This window comes from Neurospora hispaniola (genome assembly GCF_033458365.1).
Source record: "Neurospora hispaniola strain FGSC 10403 chromosome Unknown B0T23scaffold_1, whole genome shotgun sequence".
In the NCBI taxonomy this organism is placed as follows: Eukaryota; Fungi; Ascomycota; class Sordariomycetes; order Sordariales; family Sordariaceae; genus Neurospora; species Neurospora hispaniola.
Window position 1 is genome coordinate 4,662,574 of NW_026944406.1, and position 13,558 is coordinate 4,676,131.

The 13,558-nt window shown below is 51.5% G+C and overlaps 2 protein-coding genes across 2 annotated transcripts; both read right to left on the bottom strand.

Annotated features, from left to right (window-relative positions):
* Positions 1–1,264: 1,264 nt before the first annotated feature.
* On the bottom strand, positions 1,265–3,923 carry B0T23DRAFT_425320 (fungal-specific transcription factor domain-containing protein; the record flags this gene model as incomplete). The annotated part of the gene is made up of 2 exons (XM_062839907.1): positions 1,265–2,946; positions 3,005–3,923. The coding sequence occupies 2 exons, from the start codon at positions 3,921–3,923 to the stop codon at positions 1,265–1,267; spliced, it is 2,601 nt and encodes an 866-aa protein (XP_062697546.1).
* Positions 3,924–12,686: 8,763 nt separating this feature from the next.
* B0T23DRAFT_371011 (uncharacterized protein) lies at positions 12,687–13,479 on the bottom strand. The gene has a single exon (XM_062836626.1). It carries the CDS (start codon positions 13,000–13,002, stop codon positions 12,748–12,750), a length of 255 nt encoding a protein of 84 aa, XP_062697547.1. The 5' UTR covers positions 13,003–13,479; the 3' UTR covers positions 12,687–12,747.
* Between the last annotated feature and the right edge of the window lie 79 nt (positions 13,480–13,558).

A 13,558-nucleotide genomic window follows, 5' to 3' on the forward strand; every position in this document is an offset into this window, starting at 1 on the left:
TTTGACTGTCAGATGATCGTCGAAAGTGGGCATTTATGGTAGACCTTTGAAATTCAAACCAATATCACCTCCAGCCGAACTTAGGCTTATGATCACTTCTTCCATAAACTCATTTCTAATTGATGTGTCCCTTTGACCAATTTCTCTTGGATTTGTCGATGCAGTCAGTACTGGACAGCCAATCTGTAACTGACTGACTGCCTTTGCACCACCCTCACCACCATAGTATCATTCGTCCACCCACCACCACCTTGCATATTCGCCTTTCACACGCACGGTTTCTAGAACCACGATCGTCTCCTTCCCACGGCACCTCATCCATCCACTTTGTTGTGTTGTCAGCATCAAGTCCATACTAGTTCCCTATAAGTCATGAGTACCGGCGGCAGCAACAGGACTGGAGTCTAGCATTTACAACATACCAAGCACCTACCCCCCCAAAAGCACGAGACCCCCCAAGAAAAGCACTTTAAAGGCAGGTAGTATTCAGATATGAGATTGGTGCATTGGGCATCTACCTACATACGTTGGTACGTGCCTCTCCCATGTTTTGTTCAATAGGCCCAGTTAGGTAGCTATCTGTGTAGCTACAGTACCATCTTGCGCTCTCTCGGTAACTACTCTTGATTACCATTCATGCGCGGTGCCCCAAAGCCAAGCAAAGAGCCAAGAGGTACCGACAATGATACCACCGCCGTGGTAACCTTGGCAATGTATGTAGCTTCTACCTTCCAATGTATGTCGGTACCTAGGTATGTATGGGGGAAACACCGATATGACGGATAGGAACGGTGAAATAGATGGAAAGGAACTGAACCGAGAGAAGACGCGGTTTTCCAAACCGACATGCCACCACCATAGATACCTCAGTCCGGATTGATGTGCAGCAGTATGTCTGTTCATTTCTCTCGACGGGCAAGACTAGATTAGATGCCTCGGTACCTAACCAGCTTCGATTCTCTTCCTATTCGAAGCTGAACAAAACCACAAAGCAAAAGAGCGGTCCCTTTCCGCCACTTCCCCGTATGCTTCCCAACCCGTCATCCTATCCATCCCCGGTCATATATGCATATAGTAGTAGTACATGTAAAGGAAGGCTAATTTTTGTGTGTGCCTAAGCGCCGTGACCAGACCCGAAGCCAAACATATGATCCGAAAACAGAGAGATCCCGCTCCCAAAAGATGGACAAAACACCAGTAAGTACCTAGTAATAGCAGCAGTAACCAAAGCAACCAACCAACCCCCCTGTCACCTGTTTGAATATCAGAACATGATCCATTCTACATCCACGCCAGGTCCCCCAATGCACCTCGACCAGTTGAATGGTCCGCTGCGCATCATGCCCCTCATTTTGGCACCGGGACCATTTTCCTTTACATCCTCTACCCACAGGCGTTCCAAAACGTCCAAGGCAGCCATGTTGTTCATGTAGCCGCTGCGAGCCATTATATCGCGGCATTTGGACCGGACAATGTTCTGCTGTAACACGTTGACACATTCGCTTCCAGCCACAAACAGAGGCCAGAGCAGGAACTTCTCCGCACTGCTGCCTGCTTCCAGGCTGGTGGCATAGTAGACAACCTGGCTGACCAGATCCCGGAAGTGACTATGAGAGCTGGGGAGGTTGGGACTGGCCAGGCGTTCCGTGTATAGAAGCGCCGCATACCGGAATGCCTCGCTCAACGAGCCCAGATCGCGCACTTGTGAACCTGTAGGCGGCGGCGACAACGTTGGCGCCAATGAGGCCACAACCCTCGACGCGTCAAACTCCCAGCTCTGCAGGGCAGTGCGCGCGTCCTTCCACTCGCGCCAGAATGTGCTGCCGTGATCGTCGTATCCCATGGATGTGTGACCTATACCCGTTATTTCGTCGTCCTCCATGGTCGAGCCGAGTCCGCTGCCCTCGAACCTCATCGGCTGGAAGCTTCCGAACAAGTGATGGTGCTCAGACGGGGATGACTTGAAGCCGCCACCACCAAGAGGCGAAGGGGTGCCACATAGGCTGCTGGCGCGTGCACGCTGGGCGTTGGCCAGAAGGTTTTGTACCGGTCGATGCTGAGAAAGCAGGTTCAAACGACCTAGCTTGACAATCGTCTTGAATAGCTCACGATCACAGCCCACGAGATTTTCCGTACCAGGTGGAAGAAGTTGCGAGTCAGGAAGAAGGCCATAGAAGGATGTGTTGAGCTGAGCTTCCCGATCGTTGACGCTCGCAGTGATAGCATCAAAGTATGTGAATAGCGCCTCCATCCATGCCGAGTCTCTAGATGCAGGATAGGAAGACATTCGACGTAACCCTAGTATCTTCTTAACTCCTGCGAACTGGGTTTGAAACTTGGCGACGCCGGACTCAGCCATCCGGTAGTGGCAAAGTATGAGGATGGTGGCCAGGACTGAATCATGAGTCGACTTCTCCGGGTCATTAAGCTGCTCATTCAGCAGATGAACAGCTAGGTTCCTGTGCTGATACTCCTCAGAGAGGGACTGGTCCTCTGGCTGTGTTTCCGAGTAACCGTCGAATGGGCTTGCATCCAATCGCTTTTCTCCAACGTCGCGCATGTGCTGTCCAAGACTGAGCCGTCGCTTAATCCTGAGGTTGCATGCGGCGAGTGCACAGATGGCATGCTGCAAGCTCCTGCTAGTGGTACCGAGCTGCAAGATGTGTTCTCTGAACGGGTTGCTGGGGTTGTCGATAAAGACCATGCGGGGACAAATGGTTTTCTCGTAATAGTCCATGAAGAAAGGCATCTTATGGATGAGATCAGGGCTTACCCGCAGGATCGGGGAGGGCGATTGCGAAGGAAACGAAGTCGGCCACGGTAGCTGAATATGCTCTTGGACACTTTGCGAAAGTGATTCGTCGTCTGCATTGGATGGTGCCCAGAACGGGCCGTGAGATTGGACGCTGGTACTAAACGTCTCCAAGTCGGATGGCGTTCTCGGCACTTGAAGGGCGCTGTCGTTAGTATGGGCAACCTGACCGCCGAAAGTAAAGTGGCTCACCGAAGACATCACATTCTTGCACCATCTTGCGACTCAGCTGGGCTTCTAAGCTGTCCACAGGGGATACACGCAAAGGGAGACTAGCAGTAGGCTCTGAGGGCGAGTAACCGAGGCTGGGACACGAGGTCGGAGGCCTGTGAGGCTCGATCATCATAGCGGATGGATGAGTATGCTGGACAGATGAGCCATGGCCGGGATAGCTATCGTAGACAACGGTCGGGCTGTGAAGGGGACTGTGGATGTAAGAAACATCGTCTCTCGGGAACGAGTGAGCGATGGGAGACATGTAGTCGGTTTCGCTTATAGAGTCCATGTGGGATGCCATGGAAAGCGACATGCTCCTTCCTGGATATCCAGGGCCGTCGTGAGGAGACATGGGTGAAGTAAACGGGATGTGAGTCCAGCCGGGTGGTGGAGCTTCCGTCACGGGGGACATGTGAGACATATCGAAGTGATGAAAAGGCGGACCAGACAGTGGTGAGTGAAGAGGTGAGTGAAGATCCACAGACGACGGCTGCTCTGTCTCCTCACGTTTAACACGATCCTCTGTCTCCGAGTACTGGCTGACGGATGCGATCGAGCTGGTGCGTTGCCTCGTTGTTGGCGACTTCAATGCCGTCACTCCTTTTCCGGGGTTCACGGGTGGTGACTTGGCGATGGGTAGCGACAGGCCTCGAAGCTTGCCTCGACTGGCAACACCGACACCCCAAGTCAACTGGGTCTTGTATCCCGAGCACTCATTTCCAATTTCGAGACATTGCGAACAATACGGCCTCCTCCGGTCGCACTTGACATTCCTCTTGGCGCAGGTAAAGCAGTCGTCGGCAGCTCCGCCAGCGGGCGCCCTTCTCCTACGCTTCCTCGCAGAGGCAGCATCTTTGGCAGTCGCAGCAGGTGGGGCGTTGATGGGGGCAGTCATGGTGGTGACAACTGCGGGACGTGATGGTCAAGTATGCTGCAGGTATCGAGTCCCAGAGATATCATAAGGAGAAGCTGTCCAAACAGTCGGCAGGTAAGTTTGGCCAAGACACCGGTCCGGACTGTCGAGGACGGAAGTTGAGTGGTATGGATAAATGGGCGTTTAGTGTGGATAGACTTGGCCCATAGCAGGGAGGCGAATAGACCTGGGAAGTGGGAAAGAATAAAAAGGCAGAAGGACGGGGTGGCATCTAGCGATGCGATCTCTGGTCGATGGCCAGTCTTTAACTGAAAACCCCAGCGACAGCTACAAAGAGTGAGTGAGAGAGTCCATCCAACGAGGCCGCGGGAGACATCGAGGCTTGTTTTGCATGCAGCATGGCCAGCCAGCAACCAAGCAGCAATTCGCCCGCTTGACCAGTCACCTAGCGCACTGCTTAGTCCTTAGTGTAGCCCGCTAGCGTATCCGAACCCCCTTGATATTGATGGGGTAGACGTGTAGTGTACATGTGTAGTGTACACTAGACGAAAATACAAAGGGGGCCATCTTTAGCTCGGGGCTTTTCCTTTCGACTCTCGAGTCTCCAGTGTTGCGCCCTCTTCGCCGGGGGCGGAAGAGAGGCCCTGGAGTGGATGCAACGGCCGGTGCATAACAAATGAGAAGACCCGAGAGCACAAGAGCGACAAGGGGTGGTGGGAGTGGAGGAGGGTGTCTTGGTCGCAACACCCTGCAAGCAGCAGCAGGCTCCATTCTGGTTGCCAGGTGGAGATGGTTCTTGAAAGGGTAACCCGCTCGAGACTGCTGCGAATGATGACTAGGTAGCCCTACTACTAGTGTAGTAGGCAAAACAGAAGCAGAAATGGTGAAATCGCCGAGGACAGAGCACCGTGTACGCAGCAAAGCGAGATGTTAGCCGTTATTTGAGAGAGTACCATTTCGTCAAAAACGAGAGGCATCCCAAGATGGATGTTTGGTTGTCTAGTCGAACAGTTGACTGTACGGCGCAGCCTCTCTTCGAGCCAAAGAGCCGAGAGGCGGCCGACTTGGGGATGAACATGTATAGATATGTCTTGCCTCCGGGCAACCAGTTCAGCCACTGACGAACCACTGACGCTGAGTCGGGGATGTTGTCCCTGAGCGCTGGGAAGACAAGATGCCTTCTGTGAAGAAAGCAAGCCCTGAAGAGGTATTAGTACTGTAAGGACGCCACAGTCATGCTGCCAGTATCTAATCAGAGGTCGGCCAGTTGGAAGACATCTCGGTGTCGTCCCACTGCATTGGCTGCTCGATGTTGTGTCAAGATGAACGCTGGCTCACTGGACATGGATCCCCAGGCCCTGCGAAGCAGGGTATGTAGTGTAGTGTATTGTCAATGTGCAGCGAGGGACTGAAGGGCTTTGATAGGGACCCCTGGAAGTAGCTTTTGGTGCTGTGATTGCAGGAGCAGGAATCAGTGATTCAGTGAATCCCCGAATCCGCTTCCCCAGCTTGGCACCAATTTTTGCACAGGGCTCGCCAAGTGCTTCTTGGATGTTTCTCCGAGACAATTTAGACGCGTCAGATCTCTCAGCCGTAGTGTAGACAGCGAATGCCCATAGTGGTGGAGAGACCAGGACTCGGGAAGTCGACGAGACCGCGACGGGCTTTTGAGCGTCCGGTTTTTCGGATATCTGGATGACTTCAAGGTGCTGCTCTCTAATCTATGTATGGGCTGGATGGTGCAATGCCCAGCCCAGATAAACGACGTAGCATCAGCCCATAACAAGCTTCTTTGAGGGGACACTGAGGAAGAGGGCTCACAAGGACCTGGCCTGCCCGCCTGGGAGGGTTCCAGGGCAGTTGACTTGCATTGTCGAATAACGGTTGGCTGGCAGGGTGGTCGAAAGAATGGCGTTTGGACGGTGGGCGCGCACGAACTGTGTGGTTGCGAGGTTGCGACGGACGACAAGCGAGAGGAGCGAAAGGACGGACAGGGGAAAGTTGCTGATAAGCAGTCCCTTCCATTGGCTTTTTCCCGGCTCCCGCTCATGACGGGGAAATGCGCGGGGGGCAGCCTCGGAACCCAATCAGCAAAGACTTCTAACCTCGGCCTTTTTGCGTGCAGTGTACACTAGGTACCTAGGTCTCTCGTAGGGCTTGGCGCAATCGCAATTCTGACAGCGTCTTTCCTCCTCTGTGAGTGTGCAAGACCTGTGTTCTGAGAAGGCTAGAATCATGAAGCTTCTTTCCAGAGGTGTTGCAATATCCTGTGTCATCTACCATCAGCTCCCGTCAACCCACGCTCATGGTTAAGAAGCAACACCATGACCTCATCTTCACCTCTTGGACTTGTGGGCACAAGAAGTGTGTGATTGCGCCATGTTAGGAAAAGAACTGTGGAGGACTAGATACGTAGTGGTGGTACCTGACCAGATCCACATGTGGCCAAGCCAGTGAATAGCATCAAGGCCAGTGACTGGTAGGTAACATTATGGCGACCTCCTTCTCTTGCGCGATACGCTAGGACCATGGCGCGGCATGCTCAAGACAAGGTAGTTACACTCGACTGATTGAAGTCTTCATCGATCGCTAATACATATCCGTCTGATGCAACCGCCACGGAACGAACCCCCATCTTCCAGCACCTCGTTACAAGACCTTTTTTTTTCAACTCACATACAGCATGCCTCAGTCCTCTACAGATAGTGCTCCAGTTGGACAGCAATTCGAATCTCCTAGCTGTGATGTGATAATGCTATCGACCAGGGAGCTCGTATCGACGTCGGCGCAGTCTCGCGGGCCCAACCAAGCACAAACGCCTCACACTTGATGTGTGAACACGCAAAGACAATGAATATAGCACCTATAACAATCCTCATTTACTGTTCTCACCCCGCCTGGCTGTGGTGGTGCTTCATAGTGGCTCAATTACAGTATGATATCCGGTCTTCATCACAGGCATGCAACCTAGATATGCCATCCCGCTCAACCGGTTAGTGAGCTGACTCCACCTGCTCAGTGTGGGATCTCACAAAACCAGTAAGTGGGGGGGTGTTCGCTATGGTCGCCATACGCCGGGGCCATCTATAATGTTGCCTGTGTTCAATATATCTGAGCCTTTCAATCTCCGTCGCAAAACCATTCCTTGGTTCTTGGGCCAGAGCATTGCAGAGCTGACTGTCTTTTTGGTGTGTACTTCATCCACTGCCGTGACTGCCTTTCAGCAGAAGACGGCTAACCCAGCCTCGAGGTACCAACATATCCCGATGGCCTTGCGGATACTGAAGGCCATGAAAGAATACATGGCAACTCTGTGTGATCGCCTATTCCAATTCAGACGCAGTACAACATGTCCACCTCACGCGAGGTTAGGTTAGTATGTACTGCATGGCGCCGATCAAGATGTCTTTCACCTCCCCAAACCGGCGTAAGTACATGCGACTTGTCTCTTTCAACTGCATCCCGGGCATGATGATCCCAGCCTTTTCCTAACTTCCCGCCTTCTGGCGGGCTTCCATGCGGGTGACCTTGGCCGAGCGAACCAGAAGATGCCCCCAATTTTATCGGCCAACCCCGAAATCTGTGGTGGTAGTGAGGCCGGATCAACGTGGCAGACTGCTAAAGCGAGCGTGGGTGAGAGATAGCGAAGATTGTGTGTTACATATGCGGCGGGCAGAAGCAGCAATCGACATCACGAGCATCAGAGACAACCACTCAAGACCGCAGAAATTCAAAAAGACCTATCAACAGGGACAACGGTGAGACTTATGTATATCGTGGTGTAAGTTGCTGGGTCAGGTTTGTACTCAAAAGCTTGGCATTACGTAGCAACGATTGTGCGACTTGATACAACACAGGTGTCATGGAAGAAAGGGGGAAAGGAAGGGAAGATAAATGCCTTATCAATGGACACGCACGATGTGACGTCCGGATGCTTCCTCCAGGGGCAACTCGCCCACATCTTCTTCGCGCAAAAAATACGCGCGCCTTCCACGTCGAAGCGCTGCCCTAGGCCCTACAGTGGAACTCCCAGGAAAGGAAAAAAAAAAAATAACAAAAATTATTCCGGCATCAAGAAGGGTTCCATTCGCAGATTCAAAAATTGAACCCTTGCACTGCGACGACTCTTTCAACGTTTCCCCTTTCATTTCCGCGCAGCGCCCAACCGTTTAACCTCAAGCGGTGGATATCCTCCTGCAGGGATACCCCTCTATGATATTTCTCATAGTCAAGCTCGCAAGGTCTGGCCTTTCTCGTGAAAGGTCCTCCGGGAAGATCTCGGCAGTGCCCACGAGGTGTGGTGATCTTTGGAGTTCTTTGTCTCCGAAACCCCTTTACACCTCGGGCCAGAAAAAAACACAGCTTAGGTTCGGACCGAAATATCTTAGATCACGCCGGTGATGTCTAGAGGCTTTAACTTGCCCGTCTGTACCATTGACTCTCCACTCCGTGAGCCCCATATGAGTGCTGTCTTTCCAAGTACTGTACCGGGACCGGTATACATAGCATATACATAGTGTACACATTACCTCAGACCCCGACGACCCATGGGTCCCGGCGGCTGTGGAGACAGATCTGAGAATGGGATCCAGGTAGATCTGTGGAAACCCAAAATCCAGTTCATTGTTGCACTTCCAGGACAGCAACTGAATGACGGCAGGACCCTCTCTCCTACAAAAATTCTTAAAGAGCTATGTGTTAACAGCCCGGCAGTGAGCAAAGTGGATGACAAAAGACGGCAGACGAGGCATCTCTTTTCAGGCCGGGGCAGTTTGCGTCCACTTGCGCCCCCCGCCCTCGGCCCCGCTCATCCTTCCCCTCGCTGACAGCTTGAGATTCTGCTGATGGGAAGATAATGATGGAGGTGTTCGTTCCTTCCCACCAACTGACGAGACTGAATTGAAAAGCCCGCAGCGCCACAGGGAAGTTTTTGCACCTTTCGTTACATCATGACAGAGGCAGAAAGTTGCTTGATTCGTCGCCCCTCCCGTTTGTTAGCCACAGTCAAGCCTCTGACGACTGTTCCGTCTACCTGCTTTACACGACACTGCGGCTCGCCTACCAGGTGTTCCTTCAGTTGCATCTGGAAAAGACCCTGCACGCTTGGCCTCCTTGGCCGTTGGAAGACCCGTAGGTAACGCCCAGCGTACCTTTCATTCCTCAAGCCTTCTTCCTAACTGCCTGGCCGTTGGGCTTGTTGAGCTTCGCGACATGAGTTGAGCGGCTGGTCTAGCCTGTCATGGTAAACAGCTCCGTTCTAGGTCTGTTCAAGTGAATACTACGGCACGGCATTGCGTGCTGGCACCATGTGAATGTGTGGGGGTCCCTTTCTTTTCTAAATTTTCCGTGAATTTGGTCAAATGGTGGGCCAGAGGGTCTTTCGAGAAAGCCAGAGGTCGTGTGTCTGAGAAGACAACGGTTGAAGCTCTCATGAGATGTGGATAAGCTGTCGGATCCCATAGCTGGCACAGGTACGCTGAATCATTATTTTGTAGCTCTCGAAAAGTGACTGAAAGAACTGTCAGCTTGATGCTTCTTACCTCTACATGGTAGTTCTTGCGACTGACACCGCCGCAGAGCTAGTAGGTATGGCATAGACACCTCATTGTAAGTAGGTAACATGTCGCGTGCTAAACAGCCCGCTAGCGGTATGTTTGTTATTCACTGTATCGGTGAATACCTACTAAAGCATTCGTGCCTTCCAACGGTCCACCTATGCGCAAAGCTCCCGAATCTTTGCCTTTCTTTTCCTTCACATGCCAAGGTTCCGTCATACACTTGAGCCCTGGTAGGTCGGCGACCAGTAGTTTGCGCCATCACGAATTTGCATAAAGTTATCTCAAAGAAGTAATCAAATCGCCAAGGTCTCTCTCTTCGTTCTCCATCAACAACGGCCGCCTCCACAGAAGTGGGAATGATGTTCGGTTCACTGCCCGAGCGTCCGAACGACTTCCTCTGCTGACTTCATTGGCTCCTTCACCACCCCATGTTCGTTCAGACCACCGAAAACACGCTACAGTAATGTGCCCTGTAAATGCAAGTGGGGCGTGCAGCCGATTTCCTTGCATTTATTGGGTCCTAGCATTTATTGGTATGGGAGCAGGAGGCTTATGACTGCTAGTAACCGCCCTGATAAGGGGTTCTAATAGTTGGTGACAGCCCCGATATGGGTAACAAGGGTACTACAACCCCTGTAAGCTACCCTCTTAGCTGCAAATTTATATGGCGGGCCGGCTGGTGGCTAGTACTTAGCAGCTAGCAGGCATACCATACTAAAATAATCCGTGCACAGAAATTCCTAGCAATTATTGGGTCTAGCATTTACAGGGCACATTACTGTATGTAGCAGCACTAACGAGAAGGCGTCAGAAGAAGGTCCACTGAAGTGTGTACATTGCCCTATTAGATGATTTGACGTCGAGATGAGGCACATGGGAGAATGCGACAAACTGAAGGCAAAATCAGCAAAAAGTCTTGAAGGTGAGCTGAAATGGATGACTACGTAGAGGATAGTCGAACACCCACTTCAACCTCAGCGTACCCGGTACCTGGCCGCTAGAACGTGAAAGGAAGCATCTCCCGTCAATTTTCAAATGCCGTCACGCTGTCCACAAGATGATAGTGTAAATACATGGCGCCCTCGCTGTCCGCTATCACCATTCATCACCACCTCACACTGGCCCTGCCGATCCTTGTCCACACCGAGTCTAGCCTGCTGAGACCAAAATCGCACCTAAAACTCGTGGGCGCCGGTGGACGACAATGATGCGGGGAAATTGTGCCCATCCTGTTTTTTCATCTTTTCTTTTTTTTTTCCCTCCGCGTGATTTCAACACCAGAACAGCCCTCCTCCGTTCGGCACCTACTACTGTGTAAAGACCGCGTGCAATTGACTTGAAATGACCGCGTGATCTCTTTTCCCACGAGTTCTTGCCAGTCATTCATCTTCAACACTCCTTTTCGCATGCCAGTCATACTCTTACATGACATGAGGGTAATGTTTATTTTTCTTTGCTAATCGTCTTCGAGGTTGGCAGGTCTGTATGGTTTCCCTTTGAAGTTTGGTGCTTCTGCTTTCTTCCATGTCAGCCGTTTGTTCATTTCTCTGTAGGTTGATCGAACCGTCTTTTCCGTCGATGGCCATGTTCTGGAAAAATGCGATGCTTATTCCTCCACGCGCATCATTGGGGTTTTTGACCTTTCTATACCAGTTGCCTCTGCGTGGGTGAAGCTCTTTCCAATGGCCAGAGACATCAACAAAAGGTCCAAATGGGGCAGGTCGCCAACCGCTAGCCTAATCTGGAGTCAGCTGAAGTCATTTAGCTGGTTTCTGATTGGTGGATGAGATAGAATTCGGTACTTGAATACATCTGACAAGTCTCGCAGGCCCGCGGCATTGTCTCGCTATAACTCCACCTCGCCCTCGTCGTCGGTACCCGCCCCAACCTCAATTTCACTCTCAGGCTTCTCCCCCACCTTCCGTTCCGAAGACTCCCGCACTCCGTCGTCCAGATAGGCCTGTGGCTTGGCTGTCGGCCATTTCTCGGAGCGTCCCTTTACTTGGATCACTGATGTGGCTGTGGCTCGGGATGCCCGTGGTCGTGAGTTCGCCCGATTTTTACCTGCTACCTAGTAGTGTAGTATGTAGTGGCCTAGTGGTTCACTTTCAGCTAGCGCTTGGATCCTTAAATTTCGACCAAAACCAAACACCATAGCTGGTAGAACTTAGTCGAGAAATACATCATCATCATCATCATCATCATCATCATCATCATAGCAGATGGAGAGATTATCTCCTACCAGGCGAGTCCTCCTCTGATACAGCATCCGAAACGACGCCTTAAGCATATTGGTCATGAAGTTGGCACTATCTCGCGGCACAAAACATGCCCTTGTCACTATAATATCACCGCACAACTGATGACAATCTTCTGTGAACCATGTTATCTTTTGAAGATTTCAGATATCGAATACAAAGCCAACCATTTTGGTTTCCGAAGGAGCCCCAATCCACACTAGACTAGTGTAGTGTAATATCATCAGCTGGACTTCGGAGCCCGCCGTATCCAAATTCAATAAGTCTCGGCCACCCATTGGCTTGTTCCCACTTCGATGGAACGTTGTAATCCTGGACAGCAGCACGCGAGCCTTGCTCGAGCCTTGCTGATTCGCCCAGCCAAGGGCCCCGTCGACGGGATTTCAGTTCTTCACACCTCAAATGCCTGGGCAACCAGATACTTCCTAGACCATGCGCTCCGCTCTCCTCATTGTAACCTAGTGTGTAGTCTCCCCGGAATCGCATCTTCTCACCTTGTCATCGAGGCTGTTCCCGCCTCGGCATTTGATTCTGCTCGGAGCGAGCAGCGACATCGGCCTGGGCAACCGGGATGTCATGATATTCTTTTGAAACTTTTTTTTTTTTTTCTCGTGCCGTACATAGCTGCTTTTCGACATCCGATTATTTCATCATTGCTGGCGAAGTGGACTCTCTGAAGACCTGGTGCTCTCCATAGATCATCTACAGTACAGTTGAGATCACGGGGGGGCTAAAACGGCACGGGCGGGTACTGATACCACCATCTTTTTTCCTCCCCAGCTGTGTCGTTAGCTTTGCAATGCTTGCAGAAAGGGCGCTTCCGGGTCATGATCGACAAAGACAACTACGCGAACGAGATACTATGGTGATATGGGTAAGTTTAACCCGTGGGCCAGGTCGTCGACCACACAGTGCTCACGAAGCGTTGGCTGTGGTGGTCCGTGCCAGGTACGTGACAAGGGGGTTTTACTTTGGCTCGCAACCGCAGTACACTCGTCCGAGTTGCTATCCTCACTTTCACTCGCGAACTTACGTTGTCAGCAACATCGCCTTGGTACCAACCACTGGAAATACATACACAGTACAAGCTGACGGGGTTGCGGGGACAACCTTCACTGAGGGGGAGGCACAGCTCTCTCCGCTCCCGAAGGATCGCCACTCTTCAACCTCGGAGTTGGCTTTCTGACTCTGTTCGAGGTTTGAGGCCATCTCTCTGGCCTCTCTCCTTGACCAGTAGTTCTGGAACTTCGAACAACTGCGGGCAACTGCCTTGTGTTTTTCCATTTTCAGAATCCACAGCTGATCGTCTCATCTCAGTGCTACGTACCCTGAATTAATACAAGCGCCCTGTGTCGTACATATAATAGTACGGGTGCGAGTTGTAGATGTGAGGAGTGCCTAGCGCCCAGCGGCAAGGTCGCGGCCTCAGACGAACCTGATACCTTGGGATCTGATTTGCTGCCTAGGCGATTCGTTGATTGTTGACCAAGGGCCCCTTTTCTTTGGACATCTTGAGTATCTATAATGTCAAGTGTTGAACCTCAAACTCTTGCGCTGAGCTCGGGCGAGAAGTACTCCATTTGTAACAAACCGTGTCATGATGGTCAAGCTCTTGAGTGAACATTTTCCACTGGTCTTATATCTCTATCCATTCGTACCACTGAGTATTATTTACTGGTCCTTGCTTTTAGGTCCTCTGAAGACTCAAACAAGTACAACACCCCGTCGTTTCGCGAGATACAGTTAAAAAGGGGTTATCCTAGCGTCTTCATTTGCCGATTACAGATCAAATCGAATAGTTAGCCGGACTACGCTCTGGCTTAAAACTAACCTCGAATTC

Bases quoted from the DNA above. Each gene is read 5' to 3' on its own strand.
- B0T23DRAFT_371011 (XM_062836626.1), bottom strand. From the start codon at position 13,002: ATGGAAAAACACAAGGCAGTTGCCCGCAGTTGTTCGAAGTTCCAGAAC.